We start from the raw sequence: 24,193 nt of genomic DNA, 5'->3' as shown, positions 1-24,193 counted from the left end.
AGAAAGTGATCATTGATTCTATCACTGGACAGAAAAAACAAAACAAAATTTGTTTAATTCAGTGTTTAGATTATTTAGAAGAAAGACTTTGAGTCTTTCCCCGTACAGGTGAAGTGTTTGGTGGAGTAATTATTTTATTCTCTTAATTAGAGATAGGACATTTAGATCAGAAGTTTTAAATATTTTTTTTTAAGTTGAAGAACTCTTTTAAAGTTGAAGCCCAGTAGGTAAAAATTTGCTCTGGTTGAATGAAATCCGAATGGAGGAGCCAGACCCCCACTTACTTGGCATCATTTATACTCTCAGGCAGCTCTCAAAAGAGCACAAGTTGAAAACTTCTGATACAGATTATTTATCTACTACTTTAGTTTGAGCTGTGTCTGAACCAACCTCTTCAGATGCTAGAATGGTTTCTTAACTGCCAGGAGCCCCAAATTGATGAACTGTGATCATGCTTGACGGGGAATATGGATACCAGCATACAAGCATAATGGTGTATACAACGAAATTCTCATTTTGACAGGAGAAAAGAAACCCAAGAAAGTGACATTTTCCTCTCTAAATATTTTCAGCATTAAAAAGGAAACAATGGTGAAATACCATTAAAAAGGAAACAATGGTGAAATGGTGTATTAGAACAATGCTGAAGGGTAAGAGAGGGGCTTACTAAAGAAATAATCTATAAGAAGTTTGATGACTACAGAAAATACTTTGTATAGTAGAATTGTATATCAGTGATCAGGAATACTAATTGTTTAGCAGAAATCACTAAAGTAACTGTCAAAATCAGATTTTGTTATTATAGAGAAAATAGAAATGTTTATCAAGTTAAGAGAACTAGGAAGTTGCAGAGTAGCTGTTATCTTGATGAAACATGCATTATTGTTTTCTTTTTTATTTCATCCATCAGCTATCAGGTGAATGTGTGGACAGGGGCAATATTAATGATAATGATAAATGATTAATGATTAATAATGATTAATGATAAAATCAGAAAGTGGGAAATTTACAGCAGAATGAATTCTGGAGTTAGAGGAACTGTTTTTTTATGGATGGTGTACTGTGTGTTGAAAGGGTGGAGTGAGAAATTTACGTTTTATATCTTTTATTGAGAAGCTTATGTTATATAGAAATTGAGTGAGTTAGCAAGGGTCCTTACAGGGCAGTAGGCAGTCAAAGTCCTGATAACTCTATTTTCTAAACAGAGTCCTCATGAGAGGAGGTGCCTTTGGTTAACCCAACCTTACTGGCCTAATTGGAAAAAGTTGATAGAGAAGCTTCAAGGTGTATTTTTAAATATTACTTTTCTGTCTTCTAAGCTGAGCACTTAGGTCTAAAAGATTAATTGATCCATCTGTGGATTCTGTCCAGCCTGAGCTTGGAGAAGCCTGAAGACACCTCAGTAATGATCTACTCCCATCCCCTTTGGCTCTAGCTAACGGAATTCTGGCACACATTGAATGAATGTGTCATAATGGAAAATTTAAGTTTCACTTTGCTTCTTCCTTTAATGGTGTAGTGCCGTTTGGCTGTCTTTTCCTTACATATCTGTTCCTTCTTCATAGTAATCTGATATCAGTCTTTTAGTATGAATAAGTTTTGGAACTGGCTGAGACTGCATAAGGCTATTTTCGGGAGCCTCTAGAATGGGAGCTGAAATACGTTTGTGCTTTTTCTCATTGCAAATGTATGGCATTTTAGTTACCCTGTAGGCTTTTGTGGGAAAGCCTGGGAATTTTGCCATAATTCATATTTCATGGCTTCTGTGGGAAAGTGCATTCCATGTTCCAAATGATCAAATTACAAGTGAGCTTTTGGAATATAATCCATTTATAAGTTGGGGACTTGCTTATATCCTGAGATGTGCCTCTTAAAGATTTGGAATTAAAGAATTATGACACAGTGAATAGTAATTACATGGAATGCATTACTTAGAAGGCATTGCAGACAAAAGTTGGATAAATTGATGGATGACAAGTTCATAAAGATTTCCAAGAGAAAACTGTCATTTTGGGGGTTGCATTCTTGACTTTTTATTGTCCTTGACTTTTAAAATTTTATTTCAGGACAGTCATTTGTGCCTTCCTGCAGTTATTTTCACTGGTTTGATCACTATGGAAATTAGTATTCAGCAGATATTTATAAAGTGCCTATAGTAAATGAGACACCGAGGAAGACATTGAAAGGTTAAAGAAGTAGCACAGCTACTAGTTTACTAGTTTTGCCTCCTTCCCTCCTATTCCTTTAATGAACAAATCATTAGCTCTTTTATCAGATCTAATAAATACCAAATTTCTTTGCTTTTCCTTTCCATTTTAGGTAACACAAATTAAATTTGGGCCTATGATCTGTTTATGGGGGATAATTTTTTGGGCCCTGGATAGAGGTTGAATACCAGGCAACATTTTTCAAACTGGTGAGATTTATCTTTCCTCTTCGCTGCTTAGTCCCCCTTCCTAGGCATCCCCTTGGTAGCTCTCCTACAGTCCTTGTGTTCTGGTTAACAAATCCTTGATTGGATATTAAAGCTGATGAGAACTTTGTATGACTTGGATTTTTGCATTTTGAAGGGGGTCTCATTATTGAGAAAGTGCCTTTTTTCAACCCACCAATGACTGAATAAGTAAAAACTTGAAATGTTACCCACAAAAAATTACTTATATCTACACCTATAGGAACCTTCATTTCTGAATAACAGATTGTTCATGATCCAACCAACACATATGAATATACTTAAGAGAACAGTAGGACAGAATATTTGAAATTAGGTCTGCAAAACTGAAAAAAGCTCCTTATACTAATCACCTTCCTTGAAATTAGATTGGTGACATATATATTTTACCATTCAGGCCTTGTTTTCTTTTTTTTTTTTGGGGGGGGGTTAAATACATATACAGAAAAGTACATAAGTCACATAATAGTTTACAGAATAATCACAAAACAGAGCTGTGTAACCACTGCTCAGCCCAACAGTTGCTCATTGTGAGCACCCATGCACTCCTCTTTGATCACAACCCCATCTTTCCTTCCTAGGAGTAACTACTATTCTTGACAATCATTTGTTTTACCTGCTATATATTTATTCCTAAAAAATATAGTTTAATTGAAGTTTATATGAATGAATCTGTATTCTTCTTTTGCTTAACATATGTGGTATTTGTTCATGTATATAGCTTTAGTTCACCCATTTTCATTACTGTATAGTGGATGCTCCCACAGAAAATTACTCCATAATTTTATAAAAATCCATTTTGTTGATGAACATTTTGGTTGTAGCGAGGTTTAGGTTGTTACACATTGCTGTGAATGTTCTTCATGTATCCTGGTACATGGGTACAGGCCTATATACATAGGAATGGAAACTCCCATTTTATATATATTCATATATATATAAATATAAACTTATTAGGTAATACTAAACTGTTTCCAAAGTTGTTGTACCAGTTTATATACCCTCCAGCAGTATATGAAGGTTCTCATTACTCCATGTCCTTGACAATACTTGGAATCGTTAGATTTCTAATGTTTACTACTCTGCTAGTTATATAAAGGTATTTTGTGACTTTCTTGATTTTCAGAACACTGTTTTCTAATGAGGTTAAATATCTCCTATATTTATTGGCCATTTGGATTTCTTCTTTCGTGAAGTGCCTACTGAAATCTTTTGCCTATTTTTTCTGCTGTTGTCAACTTTTTTTTCTTGTCAACTATATTTGAAATACTAGTTTGTTGTTCTTAAATGTACTATAGATAGCTTCTCCCACTCTGTGATTTGTCTTTATCATTCTCTTTATGGTATCTTTTGATTAAGAGTTTCTAAATTTAATGTAATTGACTTATGAGTCTTTTATGGTTAGTGAGTTTTGTGTCTTAAATTTTTTGTATGGGGTAAAGTAAGCCCCAATTTAATGTTTTTTTTAAATGGATTCTCATTTATTGAAAATACTGTTCTTTCCTTACCCATTAGCAGAGCTACCTCTCTCATATATGAAGGACCTACCTCTATGTGATGGGTTTCTGAGCTTACTATTTGTTTGCATTGGTCTTACTTGTCTGTCTGCACCAGCACCTCACAGCCTTAATAACGGTAACTGTGATGGGCCCTGTTACATGGGAGAAGTCCTCCCCACCTTTTTCTTTTCCAAGAGTGCCTTTCCATACGCACTTTAGAGTTACTGTGGGATTTTGATTGGGATTACATTTACTCTATAAACTAATTTGAGGAGAATTAACATCTTTAGAATATTGTACTGTGAATGTGGTATATTCCTTCATTTATTTAGATTTTCAGTGAGGTCTCCCAAGGAGGTTTTATAATTTTCTCTGTGGTGGTCATATACATCTTTTATTAGATTTATTTTTAGAGGTTTCATGTATTCTAATGCTGTTGTGTTATTTTTTAAAGAATTATTTTCTAACTGTTCTTGCTGATTCCAGATATTTTTCTGAAACAAAGTACAGTTATCTGCTATGCTGGTTGGGATGGGAAGAGTTATTTTAAGAGAAGTAAGGAGAGAATGGAAGTGAAAAGGACATGCTTGGTCCCCTTTCATAGGCTTTTTTTCCCTTTGTGTAAAACTTAGGAAGTACTCATTTGTTTTCCACATGTGTAGCCTATAGAAGAAAGGGCAGATAATGTGTTTTTCCCCCTGCAATTCCCTTTCATGCTTTAGTGTTACACAGGAGGTAATGAACTGCTGGGAGAAGTAAAAATTTTGAGTGGGCAGTTTCTGATTCAAATTACGATATTTTCTTGGGGAAAGAAAGAACTTTGTTACTTACGCTCCTCAGGAAGCTTGGTTGTCAGGGATTTTGTAGATTACGCCTTGCAGCCAATGTGAAAATGCCCAGATCTTAAGCATCTGAACTCATTGATTCAGTTTATAATGTGATTTAGAGAATTTCATAACTTACTTCATCTCAGTACTTAAAGACAATTTCCTGTTCTCATGTATTTGTTAGATGTTGTGCTAGATTCCTAGGGAACAAACAGATACCAGATAGACTCCCCCTCTTTAAAAAACAAAACAAAACAAACAAAAACTTCCCAGTGGATTCTGTCTTCCAGAGAAAATTGCTATAGTATATGGTTTATTTCCCTCTAGTCTTCTTCCAAATGTATGTTTTAAAAATAACTAAGCTAATACTATGTGTGTTTTTTTCACTTAGCATTATATAATTTAAGATTTTTCAGATGGCACTGTAAGTTTTATAAGTAGCCTTTTTAATGAGTTTATGACATTCCATTCTGTGCCATCATTTATTTAATTCCCCCACCCATTGGACATTTGAATCATTTTCTGTTTTTCACACTTATACAAGTATTTGATGAACATCTTTTGAAGCTTACCCCCCCCCTTTGAATTATTTCCTTAGTAGTAGAAATATTGGCTTAAAGAATTTGACCATTTTAATGTTGAAAATTTATTCAGTGACTGATGAGCACCATCTGTGTGCGCTAAGTATTGGAGAGACAGTAAGGAACAAGACAGATAAGGTTCTCATTGTCATGGAACTTACAGTTAGTGAAAGAAAGATTAAACAAAGACCGATACAAGTCAATTCATATTAAAACTTTGGTAAGTGCTTGGAGGGCATAAGATGTTATAACATTTAATAGTGGTGGTTCTAATTTAGGTAGTGGGGTGTTGGTCAGGAAAGGTTTTTTGAGGAAAGAGACATTTAAGCTGACAGCCAAAGCACAAGTAGTGATGGGCAAACAATGGGAAGAGGGACTAGCATGTGTGTTAAGGCTGAGGGAAAAGGGAGTGGGGGAGGGAAATGGGAAAAGTAAAGGTTATTGGGGAAAACTTGGCACAACAAAACTAAGAGAATACCAGTATGTCAGTGGAAGGATTGAGAGAGGTAGTGATGTGAAATAAGTAGGTATATAGGGGTTAAATCACACCACACCAGCCTTTGTAGGCCTTGTTAAGAATTGAGGTTCTTGCTCGGCCAGCATGGCTCAGTTGAGCATCAGCCTTGATCCAAGAAATCAGGGCACATGCCCTGGTTTCGGGGTGTGCAGGAGGCAGCCGATCAATGACTCTCTCATCATTGATGTTTCTCTCTCTCCCTCTCCCATTCTCTGAAATCAATAAAAATATATTTTTTTAAAAAAAGAATTGAGGTTCTTGAGAAATACATTGTCCCATTCCATTCCATAGTGGCCTCCTGATTTATACTTCTTCAGTCCTGTATGAGTGCCTGGTTCACTTATTAACATTGATGGTGTCATTTGTGAAAGACTGCTTATGTGATAGATGAAATGTTTTCATTTCAATTTATATTTCTTTGATTACTAGTGAGGAAGAACTTTTCCCTGTTTTAGCTGGTGGGAGTTTCATTATTTTTGGCCATTCAGTTCATTTCCTTGGTTACTAAAACATTATTTTTAAGGTTGTTCCACAAGTACTCTAGTAACAGACTGGGTACTTGTCAGGAACTTATAGAAGAGTTTTCCTACATCTATTTTACTCTTAGTACTCTGGATAAAGGGCTGGATTCCATCAAGACTAGGTTTCTTTTGACTTTGTTATTTTATGATTCATGGGTATACAAGTCTGTGGAGTTGGAATTTTGAAAAGAAACTGATAAACTCTGGTGCCTTTATTTTTTTAACAGGCAGCTCACATCATCTTTCCCCAGAACGAATTGCTGCTGCTTTTATATTTGTTTAGCTCATTTGTACTTTTATTTAGCACTTCATTTTTCATTTTTATTTTTTTAAATTGTTGGTTAGAGGTTTTCTACCCTACTTCATTATAAGGCCCTTGAAGAAAGAGGCAGTGTCAGTCTGGTTCGTCTGTCTTTGTGTCCCCATTGGCATTGACATTGTACATAATGACAATATTTTGGACATACAGTATGAATAAGTTGGCTGTTTATATTTATGGCTGTTATAGCCCTTAACACTTATTATACTTTGAAGAGTTAGCTGAAAATATAGTCTTCATCTATCCTGAGGCCAAGGAATAGCGTATCTTTGGTAATGTGTGATCCTCCCAGGTCTTGACTGGATTTTTCATCAAGTAGGAGGTTGTGGTCACAGGAAATAGAACCTGTAGCAACTTGCCGGGGTGCTGGGTTATGTTATCTTTTGGGTGTTTTCACTTTGCCCAATGCTAGATGTCTGGGGGAGAGACTTAACTGGTTAAATCCTGTAAAATTTCAATATGATGATAAGATTTTTGTAGAGCTGAATCTCATTAAACTCATACATGCATTTGTGAGAGCCCAAATCAGAACTGGACATAGGAACAGGGTTACATTTCAAGTGTTCTGAAATCGCACAGAGATCATTTGTTATTTTGTGTATATCTGTTTATACTACAGTCCATCATAGAAATTGATATCAGTTGTTAGTGAGGTTGACAGCTTTTGAAGGTTAAAGGATTGCTTATTTTGTAAGTGAGGTAGGCTCTCTGCTTCTCTGGTTTCTCCTGCTCATTCCCTACAATTTGGGCATTTTCATTGTCATTAGCACTTAATATTGCTGAGGGCATTATTGTGGATGTCCTTATTTATGTTAACCCTATACTTCATTGCTATGGATAACTTGTCTTCCTAAGTAGTTTTCTAAATAATAACACCTTCAGCATGTGTTCTAATGAAAATTGTAGCAAACTACCTGTCTTTTCCGGGTAGGTAGGGATTCTTTCATTGTTATGAACTTTACCCATGCTGTTAGAATTTTCTGTGATAAATAGGACTTTTCATTTCATTTGGTGTGCATTTATGAATGCTTTAACATTAGACACTATGCTAGATCTTTTAGTGCAGAGGCATTACGTCATGTCGTAAAGAGCAATAATATAGGTGGGCACAGACAGGTTCTGGGGGAGTATAAGTGAGGGATATATATCATATTCATAAAGAGTGTCAGGAGGGTGGGGGAAGTGCCAGGATCAGGGAAGGCTTTCTGGAGAAGGCAGCACTTAAACTGAGTTTTGAAGGATGAATGAGAATCAGGTGGTAGCAAGGATAGGTTTTATTTTATTTAAGACTGGAGAGAAAGGAGCACAGTTAAGAAACTATTGCTGAAGTACTGACCCATGAGATAGTCTTGTGAAAAACTTGAACCTGAATTAGATCAAGCCTGTGTATCTAACTCGTAATTTCCTGGAAATGCAGGGTATGGAGCATGGTTAAATAACACCAAGGGGATAGAGTTAGAAAAATCCAAAATATGGGAAAACAACCTGGTTTTTTCAACAAAGAAGAGAGGAAGGGGTGGGAATCTATAGATTAAGAGAAGTTTAAGAGACGCATCAATGAAAATGCAGTGTGTTTTCCCTGTTAGACTCTGATTTGAATAAATCATCCCTAAAAATATTTATGAATCAGTTGGGAAAACTTGAGCATTGGTTGGATAGTTGATGATATTAAGGGATTTTTAAAAATTTAGTATGGTAATGGTGGTGGGCTTCTGTTAAAAAAATAATTCTAATCTTTTATATATATAGAATAAAGATGAAATTAGATGATGCTTAAATTGGCTTCAGAGTGATCCGGTGTTGGCTGGGTGCTGTGTGTTTGGAAGGGGGGCACATGTCGATACAGTTTGAATCTAGGTGCTGGGGTACGTACAGCTTATGCCCTTCTTCCTACCGTCGTGTATGTTGGAACTTCCCTATAATATATATATATATATATATATATTTTTAAAATATTTAATAGATGCAGTATTTTTTTAAAAAAATATATCTGTGTTGATTTCAGAGAGAGGAAAGGAGAGGGAAAGAGAGAGATAGAAACATCAGTGATGAGAGAGAGTCATTGATCGGCTGCCTCCTGCACACCCCCGGCTGGGGATCGAGCCTGCAACCCGGGCGTGTGCCCTGACTGGGAATTGAATCCTGATGGCCTGGATCCTAGGTCAATGCTCAACTGCTGAGCCACTCCCGGCCGGGCTCTATAATATTTTTAAAAAGCTGTTGCTATACTCCAGACAAGAATTATTAAGGACCTGAAATAAAGCACTGGTTGTAGGAACAAAAAGGATGGATTTGAGGAATCAATTATGTGATAATTAGTTATACTTAGATGTTTGGGGCTGGAGGGATGGGAGTGTGAGTTTATGGTTTGGGACCTGAGTACTGTTACCTAAGCTAGGGAAAATGGAAGCAATGTACTTGGAGGGGTTGAAAACAGGGTGATGATATTCGAAGTTTGCTTTTGGATATACCGAGTTAAGAATCTGGGTAGAGGTGCATAGTTGGTAGCTTACAGGTGAAGTCAGAGCTAGATATGGATCAGTATGTAGATGGTAGTTAACTTTAAGAAAGCATGAGATTGGCCAGGGAGAATATGTAAAAGGAAAGGGGAGTGTGTCTGAAAGGGACTGAGAAAGAGGAGCCACTTAGGATTCCGAGAGGAAAGGTCAGAGAGTTAGGAAAGTAGGCTTTTTAAGAAAATCAAGGAGATAAGAAGTTTTCAGAAGAGTATGGAAACTCTGACAAATGCAGTAGAAAGGTCAAGTAGGATTAGAACTTGTTTCATTCCTCTTGATTATAAACACTGAAGTCCTTTCAGGGACTGAGGGGTGGTGAGAAAGCTTTGTGAGTAAACTATTGATATCCTGCAGTTATCAAAGTCCCTTTGGAATAGATTAATAGAGACTGTAGATCAAATTAGACTTGTGTTGATTGGCTAGAGAGTTATGATTAAAAGCAAAAGAGCTTTGGCCTGGCTGGTGTGGCTCTGTTGGTTGGAGTGTCGTCCTGTACACAGAAAGGCTGCCGGGTTCGATTCCCGGTCAAGGCACATGCCTAGGTTGTGGGTTTGATCTCTGGTAGGGGCGAGTATGAGCGGCAACCCAATCAATGTTTCACTCATATGTCGATGTTTCTCTCTCTCTCCCTTCCCCTTGCTCTTAAAAAAAAAGAGAGAGCTTTTATTTTACTGGAAATTAACATCATTGCCCTTCATTGCCTTGGTGCCATTAACTTGAAAGTCATGTTCACTTGTTCAGAGACCTGTCAAAGTTTACTTTAGGTCTCTATGAAATTTTTGCCAATTTGCACAAAAAATAGTGGAACCGAAGCTGCCATAGGAGTTCAGATTTTTAGAATTGTGAAACCGTTGTTGTGCTGATACTCCAGCAGTAGGCAAAGATTATGTTGCTTTTTGTTTCCCTTTTCTTTAAGATTAATTTTTTAGATTTTTGTTCTTAAAATTGTTTTTCTTTAGATCCTTTTATCCCAAAGGGCAGATGAGGTAGATAATGTGTGTGGAATTGCTGTGAAAAAGTAATGTCAGTTGAAATGTGATGTGTTACTGTTACTCCCACCATATGACCGTCAGTATCTGTGAAGGGCTGGAAAATTGTGGCTTTCTGAGCACTCTCATACAGCAAAGAGAGAAGTTTTGGCAAGAGGAACACAGCCCTCTGCTCTTCCAAACATCTTCTGTGCAGGAATCTTATAATTTGTATATATTTTCCTGTAAGTACAGAATTGTGAGAACTTGTTTCATTTGAAAAACCTTCACACAGCAGATTGTACAGCCCACATAGGGACAAAGGAATGACCCAACCTTTTAGGGATGCATTTCCTTTAGTTGCTAACCTCTGACCAGACTATCATGTAGTATGAGAGTTGAAATTTACCCATTTTTCATAAGGCAATTTGTGAGCTTGTTTGCCAGAAGGGGCCAGAGAGAATGATTCTGTCTTTTCAGAGCAGCATTTAGCCCACACTGGCTGCCACTCTGTTGCCTGTTGAGTCATCCCTACAGTTCTATATAGAGCTTTTCTTTTAAACATGATGTTCTTGGAGTGAGAAAGAAAGGAAGTTTTTCTCTCCTCCCCAGAATCTCCACCGCCCCAAATTTGAATTGCTTTTCTTTTCTAATAACTAAATATTGCCCTCAATCATCCTTAGAGTTTTCTCTTTTAAGGTGTCTTAGTGCTTTAATTTATCATTTGTTTGACATATAAGCATTTAGGCATTCACTGGTCTGAGTTTGCTGCAGTAGGCTCTCAAGATACAGGCTGAGCCCGGCCAGGTGTGGCTCAGCGGCTGAGCATCGACCTAGAATCCAGGCGATCGGGGTTCGATTCCCGGTCAGGGCACATGCCCCGGTTGTGGGCTCGATCAATGACTCTCTCATCATTGATGTTTCTATCCCTCTCTCTCCCCCTTCCTTTCCTCTCTCTGAAATCAATAAAGATATATATATATATATATTTTAAAAAGATAGAGGCTGATACTTAACCAGGAAGATTGAGGAATTCTAGGTAAACATACTAAACATATGGATTTCTATACACATTTTTAAAATTTACTTTAGAGAGAGAGAAAAGGGGGGTGGAAAGAGAGAGAAACAGAGAAACATCACTTTGTTTTTCCACTTATGCATTCATTGGTTGATTCTTGTATGTGCCCCGACTGGAATCAAACCTGCAAAATTGGCATATTGGGACCACACTCTAACCAACTGAGCTACCCGGCCAGGGCCTAAACATGGATTTCTAGTTTTGAGCTGTTTAAAAATAAATTAAATATGCTAGAAAAGTACTGTGAAGGAAATGAATGAGCTTTTAATTTTGAATAAGTGAAAATTGCTATAATTTAAAAGGATTTTAGTTTTGTTTTTGCAATGGAATGTAAAGTCCCCATGCTCATACTTATTCAGAAGTTCCCATTCTGTGCTAGTAGAAAAAAGATTGAAGCTTATCAGGAAAAGGAAATTCTTATGTATTGGAACTGTCTTCTTATGTGTTCCATATATCCAGCAGGATCATAAAGCATTTTAGAAAAGTTAAATAACATCAGTAAGCTGTCTATTCACAGATCACATGTCTCACATAGGAACAAGTCAGAGGCTCTTATAGAAGATTGGCAGATCTGAAAGACAGATTACAGCTTTGGAATGTATTGAGATGACTTTTTGAAACAGATATTTTAATTGGAGTGGGGGTGGATAAATAGTTGAGCTTCTGTAGTTAAATATTCAAGTTCCTCAGCCTGTTATCTATAAATATCACAGATGAAAAAGCCATTGGAACTCTTTTTCAGAAAACTAGCTTGCCATACATATTCATTTGTATGTATGTGTTTCTGCGAGTCCAAACCTCACCCTCGTCTCCCACCAGTGGGTCAGTAGTTGGGCTGTCCTTTCACAAGATTGAGGGATTGTGTTTAATCTGTTGCTCTAAATTGCATAGCAGCAGAGTCCTTTCTACTAAGATTTTGAACAAAACCTCCTCTTCCCTTCTTAAAAAGACAGGGGAAAAAGCAGTTGATTGGTTTTTTGAAGTTCTCTTTCTGTATTTCTCTCTCCTCCCCCAGAGACAAATAGCAAGGGGAGGAGCTCACTCCCTGTTCTAACCACACTTCATATGTCTTAACTTGAGAGCTTTTTTGGTTTCCTGTCAGCAGTAATTCAACTCTGTGCCATCTTGACTTGCCTGAAGGGTGGATAAACTGGTAACTGCACTGAGAAGGGGAGTGAGTTCTCACAGTCTGATTTGAGCATAAGGCATGAGATTGAATTTACGAAAGCTTCGGTAGCCTCTGAAGACAACATCTTTTTTCTGGGACTTTGAATTTTTTCATTATATTTGTGGGCTGTTGTTTCTGAGAAGAATTTGTCATGACTCTACTGGAACCTGAGATGTTAATGATGGCTGTGCAGTCCGGTAATTCCCTTATTTCCTGCAAATCCTATTTGCCATAGGTTTCTTTAAAAAGGTTGGGAATATTTGTGCTAGGATTGGATGGAGATGGGGAGGAAAATAGATAAAGGTAAAGATTGCAGTTTTAGATTTTTATTGCAAATTCTAATTATTCAGACACAGCTTTGAATTAGATGTTTACTGACCTTAAAACTGTTCAGTGAGGAGACTTATGTGGGAAAAAAATAACTATTTTCCTTTAATCAATTATCTTATCATCTGAGGCACTGCTTTTAATGTAAGATAATTGACTTGTTTTTGCTGTTTTATACAGTACTGTCTTTAAACAATTCTATACTCTATTTTTATGTCTTTATGTGAAAGCATATTTTAAATTTTTTTCTTAGCTCTTCTTTCTCTTTTGTGGCATAAGCTTCTTTCTATATCGTCTTTTGGGTCTTTGGAAATGCTCTTGATAACACATAGGATTGGGACTCTTAAATTTTGGAGATGGAAACGTTTGAGCAAGAGGTAGAAAACAGAAAGAATGTAGGATTTTTGAAATTCTCTAAAAACAGTTTTCCCAACTCAAAAGTATCTTATAAAGCACTTTAAAATTCCAGTTTGTTTTTAATGGTTTGTTTTATTTTTAGTGTTTTTAAACTTGTAAGTTAGATATCTAAAAATAGGGAATGTTCTTTTGTTATTTTTAGACTTCTGCTAAAATGTAGTCTAGTGTTTTCTTGTTTCACAGCATATCTTGATAGATCCGTACAAGAGGCATTTGAGGATCTCTTCCCATCCACTGGCCTTCACTCAAAGGGGAATGAGACTCCTTGGGTCTGGCAGATACTTGCCTCTGGCAGAGCTGGTCTCCTCGTCCTCCTTGGGGAGCGCTTAGGTAGTTGTTGAAAGACACAGATACCCATGTGAGGGTAGGATCAGATGCTATCTGGTGAAGCTTATGGACAGGTAAGGGGCAAAGAGAAAAGATGTTGCTACTGGTCTTTTTTTTCTTTCTGGTTTTACAAATAAGACCATGATGAGTTTTTCTGTTCATAATATGCTATGCATTCCAGGTTGCCTTTCCTTTTCCTCCACCAGATCTGTTGAGCTTTGTGTTCTAAACAAGATAATGTGCTCATCTGAATGTTTCCCATCTGTCTTTGATGAAATAGCTCCCAGTTACACTGACTCGGATTATTTTTTCCTCTCTGTATTCTAGTTCTCTGCTGTCTGCGGGCAAGTGCATTGTTCATCTTAGGGAGTAGATGTTAGCATTTGAACTCCCTTCTTTGATTATCTCTTACTTACAGATTACCTCAGTCCAATAACTTTTCTTAATAAAGGTTAAAAAATTGTTTGCTTTCTCCTAAGGGGTCTCACTGTTCCCAGCTGGATATTTTCTTTTCTTGCTTTAGAGCTGTTTTCCCTATGACATATGTGGGCCACAGCTAGCCACCCATCTGTTGGACCAACTAACTACTTCATAAAACTTTCAAAGGATAATAGTTTGTAAGACAGGTATAGATGAAATTGACAAGGGTGTTGGATACAGGTAGAATGAAAGGTCTGCAGAGAACAGCATGTATGTGGACCTCTTTCTTTTGCCTGTGTGTGTAAAAGTAGAGAACCTGGGTATAGGAAGGAGTAATAGGAAACCGATTTCTCTAATAGTTGTGATTTCTAAACGTGCAAAAATTTTAATAATGTGTTGGTTTTGTGAAATTGTTACTGTTTTCTTCTGAGGCTTTAGCCTTCAGAAGAAGTTATGAGTTACGACAGTAATATGACAGCTCTGCGATGGGAAATGAAAAAGCATGTTATGATGCCTTAATAAACTAAAAACTAACCTTTTATTTTTTTTTAAGTCAAGACATTTAGACTATGTGAGCCATAGGTTTTCTAGCAGTAAAATATTTGGGCTGTCCATGAACATATGCTTTTTAGGTGAAAATGTATAATAAGATTTAAAGTAATTAAGCCTCTTTAAGACAAGATTCAAGATTCAAAGTCTTTATCCTAAATTAAACTTTAGGTTGCTGAATATTATAGCAAAGTTCCAGGGTGTACATTGTATACTTAGTGACAGTTTTTATTTAGTATTTGGAGCTTGGAGATTTGGTGGGGCATTCTTGTATGTAAAGACTTTCATCCTTCTTACTGACCCTTTGAGACCCAGTTCAGACACTGCCTTTCTGTGAAATCTCTCTCAATAGATTCAGCCCTTCTCCTCTCTGTTCCCACAGCACCACCTTTACAGTGAAGACTAATTATCATTTTTACCTGCCTCCCTAATTAAATTATTAGCTCTCAAAGGCAATATATTAATCTATATATTGGATCCTGACATTGGCTCACGTAGACCCTCAGAAAGTTATTTTTTTTGTAAATGAATGAAGAATGGTTTGGCATACTTCCCCTAATAAATAGGCATAGCCTTTTATTTTATTTTTTTAAATGCATCTTTATTGATTTCAGAGAGAGGAAAGGAGAGGGAGAGAGAGATAGAAACATCAATGATGAGAGAGTCATTGATCAGCTGCCTCGTGCACGCCCCCGACTGGGGATCGAGCCCGCAACCCGGGCATGTGCCCTGACCGGGACTCGAACCCCAATCTTCTGGATCCTAGGTAGACGCTCAACCACTGAGCCATGCCCTGCCAGGCTAGGCATAGCCTTTTAAATCAAGAATTTATCGAAGTGTTTTGAGATCTGTTTTGCATTAAGAAATGAATCCATTTCTAACCACCATCCTGTGTCTTAGCCAGTCCTTGTCCAAAGCAGGTGCTGTTGAAAGCATGACTTTCAAAATTGAAATTCTTCCACATCTCAGGATGTGCAGTGTGCCCTGTTTTCCTATGATGTGTATTGCTAAATCTAAGTGTTCCGATCAAGGCACAGTTAGAGGATTAAAGCATCTATCACCACTATGGAAACCTATCTAGATCATTGTGATTAGAAAACTCATGATCTTAGATGGATATTTGGAATTTCTGAAGCTAAGACTAAGGAAATAATTGGGACACAGCACTGTGTCTCATGTGCTTTAGAACAGATAAATTTTGGGCCTCAGCTCTTGACAGCTAACATGCATTCAGCCAGTGCAATCTTATTAGTTTACAACTCTGCATAGTGAGACAGAGTTGCCTTGTAAAGGAAAGGATTGAAGCAGTTCCCTAGGTATGCTTTGGTCCCTGACATACACCTGGTCTTGATGAGGCACAGTTAGGGAGTCAGTTCATTTTTTCTGTCTCTTTTGTGCACATATGTGCGCGTACCCACCCACTCTTACGCACTGCAACCAGACACACACCCTCCAGCCCTGGGCTTGTCTATGTATAGGATATCTCTGGAAGGGCCATAAGAAACTGGTAACAGTGACTACCTCATGGGATTGGAATGGAAGAGAATTTTTGTTCCACAAATGAATTGAGTTCTCTTTTAAGTTTATTGTGAGTATGGAATAGCTTGTAAATGCAAAGAATAAATAGAGTGCGCACTACAACAATACACACAGTTCACAAACCCATGGACACATTACCCAGCCTAAAAATAGAGCACAATACACACTGGAGTCCCTAAGTGCCCTCTTTGATTTATCCCTTAGAAAATGGTTTTGTGTGCTTTTAACTGTATATACCTTTTGACTCTTTTGTTTTGTGTACCACATGCATGCTACCTATTAAAAAATATTACTTCATTAATAATTTTAAAGTGTTTTCTTAGTCCACTTACTCTCTCATACATTGATATGTGTTACTTAATTCTTGCGTATTTGTTTAACTTTTAGTTCCTTGACATTACAGTTTGCTTCTGAACTGTATGTTTTATAATAGGTTGGAGAGAGGTGGGTAGTAATTCATAAAATTAAAGTTGAAGGAAGATGGTGGGCAAACAACTTTTGCCCTTTTTTATAATATGTTAGCCCCTCTTTGTGTTGATATCATTCAGGTGTCTATATAGCTGATGGAAAACTCTAGAACCTTCGCTAATACCTATCTTTTGGATCTCCTAATACACTAAATATTAACATAAGCTTTTAAAAAACATGTTTTTGCTTATATTCAAGAGATTTGAGAGCTTGAAGGAAACCTTAGGTATTTTCTTTTCTTCTTTATTTAAATGAGGAAATCGGCCCATTGAGGTTAATATGTTTCCTGAAGTCACATAATTAGTGGCAGACATGGAAGGAGAATTCATTTCCTTACTCCATGACAGTGTTCTTTTTGCTATATCTTACTTACAAAGAAACCATCAGAGAGACCTTTAATCTATGAGATTGCTTATAATTTTCCCTGGAGATCTTGGTTTTCCTTGGGGTTTTCTATCGCAGGTTTCCATCAGTACTCACATTGACTCACATCTCAAGAGGTAGAGATAAAAACCAGTGCCTGGGTGTCCACTTCCTGCCCCCAAGAAGCGGAGTCAGATGCTTCAGGCCCCGCAGTTCTGTGGTGGACCTCCACCTTGCCCTGCCTTCTCTGGTCTGGGTGATGATCTCATACCTTGATGATGATCTCAGAAGACAGGTAGGCAGACAGACAGCTGTTGTCATCAGTGTTCTGGATTACATCTTACTCCCCTTTTTCTGACTCATTGATTTATCTGGGGTCCCCTTAGAGTTAGGACCCAGATCAAAGGAATTTGAATTCATCTGTCTCTTTCTTTCCTCCCTCTTGTTTCCTTTTGGTTAAGGCAAGCTGTCAAGACCATGAACCACAGTGCCAAATTAAATAAAGATGAGTCTTATAGTCTTGGTTTTTAAAAATTTTTTTGGAACATCACTTTTATGATTATCACATGCATTATTTTTTAAAGGATTTCCTTTATAATAACAAAGAAAAAAATACTAAAAAAACCCCACTCTGCCATCAACAACAGAAACTGGTTTTCTCTGTCTTGCTCTCATCCTGCTAAAGGGCAGTATTAGGATGAGTTCACGGTATCAGGCGTCTTGGGCATCCTTAATCTCACGGCAGTTACTACTTACATATGTTCATTTGAAATGAAAGTCAGATCATATCCCTCCTCACTCAGAACCTGCCAGTGGTTCTCATTCGCAGAAAAAGCTCAAGTCCTTATAGTACCTACTGGGTTCCGCGTGATCTGCCCCCACTCCTGTAACTCTCCGACTGCATCTCCCCCTCTTCCCTTGCTTGTTCTACCCCAGCTCAGTGGCCTCTTTGTTGTCCCCGCCCACCTTAGGGAATGCTCCGGTTTCAGGGCTTGCGTGCTTGCTGTTTCTTTTACTTGGTGCACTTTTTGCTGGGTAGCCTCCTAGCTTGCTCCCTCACCTTCAGATCTTTGTTCAAGCGCCACTTTCTCAGTTCAGACTTCCCTGACTCACCCAATTTTTAAAAATCCTGCTTTTATTTTTCTTCATGCAAGTTATCATCTGACAGAATATGTGATTTGTTTATTGATTACTGCTCTCTCCTGACTAGAATATAAATACCTCAAAGGGGATTTCTCTCGTTTCCACTTGTGTACCTGGCACTTAATAATAATTCTTGAATAAATGGTTTACCAAAAAATTTGGAATATGTCATAGGCAGGTATGTTCCTTAGGCCATGTCTTTCAATTTTGTATTGCACGCACTGCACTAACTAGTGTAGTGGGTTCTCCAAGTGTGGTCTGGGGACCCCCTTGGGGGTCCTTTTCGGTGGGCGCAAGATGAAAACGTCATATATTTATACTAAAATGTTATTTGCCTTTTTTGCTACTGTTCTCCCATGAGTGTACAATGTATTTTTCTAGAGGTACATGATGTACAATATCCCAACAGATTGAGTGCAGTATCATGTGAAAATACAGCTGTCTTTTAGTAAATTATACAAGAAAGAGATTTACAAAAGTGATAAAATAGTGATATTCTCTTCACTATTGTTTTTTCATTTTGGAAAATAATAGTTTTTTTCATGTTAACATGTTTATTGTTGTTTTAAAAGAAATAGTAAATCTTTTAAATGGTTTTTTAATTTTTAATTTCTTACATGGAAAGTATTGATATGTACAACCCACATAAACAAGTGTGTTATACATTAGCTTTTTGAAGATCTCAGTAACTATAAGAGGGTAAAGGATTCCTGACATTAAAAAATTTGAGAAGAGTAGGGATAGTTTTTAAGAGCATGGACTTTGGAGTCCAAGTTTCTTAACTCTGCCACTAATTAGCTGTGTGACCTTGGGCAAATTACTTAACCTCTCTGTACCCATTATTTCGCCTATAAAATAGTAATAATAATAGCAATGGTAATAGTAATAATGCCAACTCTCAGGAATTTGTTGTAAGTATTCCTTGAGTTAATATATGTAAAGTGCTTATAACAGTTCCTGGCACATAGTAAGTGCTTTATGTTTTTTCATGTTACCGTGGTTTTTGTTTTTTTTAGTTGTTGTTAGGATTTTGAATTAGATGCAGAGAGTTGTGTTTTTAAAAAAGTCTTCCTGGATATTCTGACGACTTGCCACAACTCTCTTGATATTTGGCAACTCATAAAAATTTTTAAAAATATTTAACCTTGAAATACTTCTGGGATATTGTTCTAAGGAAATTACAAAAAGTATATAAGATTTTATATATATATGTATATGTATATATGTGTATATATATGTGTGTGTATACATGCTTATAGAAGTATTATTTATAATAGTGAAAACAAACATAGAAGCAATCTAAATTTTAACAGTGGGAGACTGGTTAAATGACTTTTATGGTACATTCAGATGCTTGAATACTAATGTAGTCGTAAGATTATTTAAAGATGTGGGAAAATGTTTACCATTTATCTATATAATCCTAAAATAATGGCTGTAAGGATGTACACCAGAATATTAATAGCCGTCTCTGGGTAAGTGGAATTTCTAGCAGGTTTTTTCTTCTTTTGAGTTTTACTGTATCTTCCTGATTTTCTATCATAAACATTCATTTCTATTGTATTCAAATAAAGCCCATGTTAAATAGGCGAGAGAGAGGACAAGGGAGAGAGAGCATGTGTGTGCGTGCGTGTGCGTGCGTGCGCGTGTGTGTGTGTGTGTGTGTGTGTGTGTGTATGTATATGTACCTGTAGGTATGGTTAAAAGAGAGAGAAAATAGCTGAAAACATAGTGTCTTGGATTAGAAGCTAGAACTGTTAATTAGGGACCCTGCAGTTAAAGCACTCCACTGACCAAACAATGCATGATAAAGAGGCACTCCATCCCATTAAGCTGTTCCTTCTGACAGTCTAGTTTGTATAAATCCCTTTTACATTTTTTGCCTTTGTTTCTATTTTGTAAGATTTATTGAAATTTATTGTTGCAGTGTTTGTATTAGGTTATGTTCTTGGCAGAGCTGTAGATCCTTCCTATGCACACTAACTTACTCTCAATTTGCTGAACCTTTCAGATGTTTTTTATAAACTAAAAGCACACTAAGTTATTTTCTTTTTGTTTCTGATGGGTTAGAATAATTTGAGTTCTCCTAGGCATAAAATAGTGGTGTTAGTATAAATTTTTAACAATTTTTTTGAAAGTAAATTCCTGTAATATATTTTGTCCTTTGACTTGAGGGTAGGTGTGAAAATCCTCATAACAACCCATCTACTCTTTATCAGAAAACCATAACTCATATTGCCTTATCTTTGCCTTATAAATAGGACCTAGAACACTTAATTCATGAATTAAAACATTAATTAGCCCCGGTTGGTGTTGCTCAGTGGTAGACCATCAGCCTGGCCTGAGAACTGAAGGGTCAAGGGTTTGATACCTAGTCAAAGGCATGTACATAGTTTGCAGGTTCAATCCCTAGCACTGGGGTGAGTACGGAAGGCAACCAGTCCATGTTGCTCTCTCACACTGATGTTTCTCTCTTTGTCCCCTGCCCCTCCCTTCCACCTTCTGAAAACCAATGGAAAAATATCCTCAGGTGAAGATTAACAAAAAAAGAATCTTCATTTTAACAAGATCCTCAGGTGCATGTTAAAGTTGAGAAGTATTTTTCCAACAGATATTTTATTTTTATTGACCTTTTTTTTTTTTTTTAGGTGAACAGGTGAAACAAAGATGATTTATTGATGTATTTCCTGAGTAGTAAGCACTGTTCAAAATGATAAAAATCAGAAGATAGGACTAAAATGGTTGGGAAGATTATATGATGTCTAATTACTATGGAAACATTGGATAAAATAGGCAACAAAAAAGAAAACTTGCTCTTAGTACAGTATTCACCATTTTACAAATGTTCACAATTTGACACCTTTTTTGGGTCATTTTTCTTGACTTTTGGAAGAAAGAACAAATAGGCTTCTTCTTGGCATTCTAGAATGTTTAATTAGAAAGGGATATTAAGAGATGACCTGATGTAAAGCCTTTGTTTTACAGATGAACAAACTGCAGACTAAGAATGTTAAGTGACTTACCTCAGATCATATAGCTTGGACCTGATTTTCAAAGTACTGCTCTTTGCTCCTCCTAGGTTACCCCTCTGTGTTGCTGAAGGCCATATTGTTAGTTGCTTCTATTGATGTTGCTTGAAACCACACAGAACAACCATGCGTGAGAATAATATATTCAGTACACCCTACAACATCTTGGGAAAATGGTGGGGGCTTACTCTCTCTTTCCCTTTCTGTGCGAATTCATGTAATAGCTTCAGGAAAAGATACTTACTTGTCTAGAAGTTAAGCTGCTGCTTCTCTGAACCATTGGAGCTTGCTGCTCAGGCCTATGCTCTCTAAAGTGAGAAGGTATAGGAGTGTGAGGAAGGTGTGGGAATTTTCTGTTCTGCTGAAATAGCTGTACTTTTGAGTATTTAGAAGTAGTGTTATTTTTCTTTCCTTTGTTTAAATAAAAGATACATCAGAAAAGGAAACCTTTTCAACAAAGAATTCTGGAAGAACTGGCTGTGTATGTCCCCACAAACTCCCAAAACAAAAAACAAAACAAAATTCCATTTATCCTTACTTCATACCATATATAAAAATTACCTTGAAATGGTTCACAGACCTAAATGCAAAATCTGAAGGACACAAAAAGCATGAACGATAAAAGAAAATTCTTAAATTGGACTTCTGAAGTTTAAACACATTGTTTCCTCTTTGTACATTGCTGAAAATGAAAAGACAAGCCATAGCATGGGAAAAAGTATTACAATACATGTATCTGACAAAGGGGTTGTATCTGTAATACATAAAGATGTATTAAAACTCAAAAATAACAAGATAACCCAATAAAAAAATAGGAAAAGACTTGATCAGACATGTCAAAAAAATATGCGAATGGCCAATAAGCCCATGAAAAGAGGCTCAGCATCATTGAACATTAGGGAAATTTAAATTAAAACCATAACAAGATACCACTACACACACACTAGAATAATTAAAATTAAAAAGACTGTTAATACCTAATGTTGGCAAGACTATGGAGCAATGAGAATTCATACACCACTGGTGGAATATAAAAAGGCATAATCGCTTTGGAAAACAATTTGGCATTTCTTAAAAAGTTAAACGTATTTCTCATATAACCCAGCAATTCTCTTCCTAGGTCTTTACCTAAGAGAAATGGAAACATATTCACATTTGTACATGAAAGTTCGTGGCAGTTTTATTTTTGATGACCCCAAACTGGAAAAACCAGATGCCTGTCAACAGGTGAATGGATGAATTGTGGTACACCCATAAAGTGGAAAATTATTAGCAATAAAAATGAACAAAGTACTGATTTATTTTAAAAAAAAAGGTGTGTGTGTGTGTGTGAATTGCAATAACATTATGCTGAATGTAAGAAGCCAGACTCAAGTGAGCACACACTGAATGATAACATTTGTATAATGTTTTTAAAAATATAGGCTATAGAATACTAAGCAATTAAAATTTTTAAAAAAGGACCAAACTATTGATACACAAAATACCCTGGGTGAGTCTTCAGGGTGTTATGCTGAGTGAAAAAACCAATCCTAAAAGGTTACATATTATATGACTCCATTCATATAACGTTCTTAAAATAACAAACTTATAGAGAACAGATTGATGGTTGTCAGGGGCTAAGGTGGATATAGCTATAAAAGGTCAACATGAGGGATTCTTGTGTTGGAAATGTCCTGTATCTTGACGATATCAATGTCAATATCCTGGTTGTAGTGTTGCCCTATAGTTTTGCAAGATGTTATAGTTGTGGGGGAACTGGGTAAAGGATACATGAGATGAGATCTCACTGTATTATTTCTTAAGACTGCATGTGAATCAATAAGTATCTCAAAATAATAAGTTTACTTTAAAATGAAGACAGTGTGGCAGCTTTTTAAAAAGTTAAGCAGAGTTACCATATGACCTAGCAATTTTACTCCAAGGTATATATACCTAAGAACATTGAAAACATTTTTCCACACAAAATCTTGTACATGAATGTTTATAGCATCATTAGCCAAAAGTGGAAACAACCCAAATGTCTATCAGCTGATGAATGGATAAACGAAATGTAGTATATCCTTACAATGGAATATTACTCAGCCATAAAAAGGAATGAAGTACTTCTATATTCTGTAAAATGAATGAACCTGGAAAATATTATGCCATGTGAGTGAAGGTAGTCACATATTGTACAATTCCATTTATATGAAATGTCCAGAATAGGCAAATTCATAGAGACATACAGTAGATTAGTGGTTGCCAGGATCTGGTGACAGGGGATAGGGTGGGGAGTGACTGCTAGTGGGTATGGGTTTCTTTTGGAGGTAATGAAAATGTTCTGAAATTAGATAATGGTGATGGTTGCAGAACTTTGAGAATAAACTAAAAACTACTGAATTATATATATATTTTTAATCCTTACCCAAGGATATTTTTCCATTGCTTTTCAGAGTATGGAAGGAAGAGAGACGGAGACAGAGAGTCAGACAGAGACAGGCAGACATTGATGTGAGAGATGCACAGATTGGTTGCCTCCTGCCCTTGGCTGGAATCGAACCTGGGACCCTTTAGTCTGTGGGCTGACACTTTAACCACTGAGCCAAACCTGTTAAGGCCTGAATTATATGTTTCGAATGACTGAATTGAATGGTATGTGAATTATATCTCAATAAAAAAATCATATGGGGGAAAAAATGCAGGTTCTCTAGAGTGACAGCAAGCAGATCAATTGTTGCCTGGGGCTGGAAGTGGAAAGAGAATTGAAAAGGGACATAAGAGAACTGAACATGTGTACCTTAATTGTGGTAGTGGTTATGGCAGGTGTATACACATTGGACTGTGTGCTTTAAATGGGCGAAGTTTATTATATCAAGATTAAACTTCAATAAAATTGATTTTAAAACTTATAAAAATTCTCTAATTCTTGTAAGCTTAAAGTGTCTTTTATTAATAAAGGCTAACAGCTGTTAACAAATATTAACTTAGGGATTCTGACTCCTGTTGCTAATTTCTATCTCTCTTTTCCATCTAGTCAGTTTACAAAGTGAAATTAGATTAATCAGTTTTAATCAGACCGTGCTCTTGTGCTTTTGAACTAGCATGATTCTGTTGCTGTGCATTTTTCAAAACCTGTGAGTGGGTGTAATTGTTCTAATTATTTTTAAGCTTGTGGAACGTTCT

At 36.6% G+C, this 24,193-nt stretch overlaps 1 protein-coding gene across 6 annotated transcripts in view; it reads left to right on the top strand.

Moving 5' to 3' along the window:
- The window catches only part of MRTFA (myocardin related transcription factor A), a gene marked incomplete at its 5' end in the record, with an annotated part of 151,195 nt that overhangs the window by 59,058 nt on the left and 67,944 nt on the right, over positions 1–24,193 (top strand). Inside the window, one exon of one of the 6 annotated variants that reach the window (XM_081130594.1) lies at positions 12,326–12,643. The exons of 4 other annotated variants lie outside the window; for them this stretch is intronic. In XM_081130594.1, coding sequence (XP_080986720.1) covers positions 12,598–12,643 — 46 coding nt within the window. Of the gene's footprint in view, positions 1–12,325; positions 12,644–24,193 lie in introns of those variants that run through there. One more of the 6 variants, XM_081130595.1, reaches the window with a different exon arrangement.

This window comes from Miniopterus schreibersii (assembly GCF_964146895.1).
Source record: "Miniopterus schreibersii genome assembly, chromosome: 2".
Lineage (NCBI taxonomy): Eukaryota > Metazoa > Chordata > Mammalia > Chiroptera > Miniopteridae > Miniopterus > Miniopterus schreibersii.
Note: the sequence above shows the minus strand (reverse complement) of the source record. Positions and strands in the feature narration are given on the sequence as shown.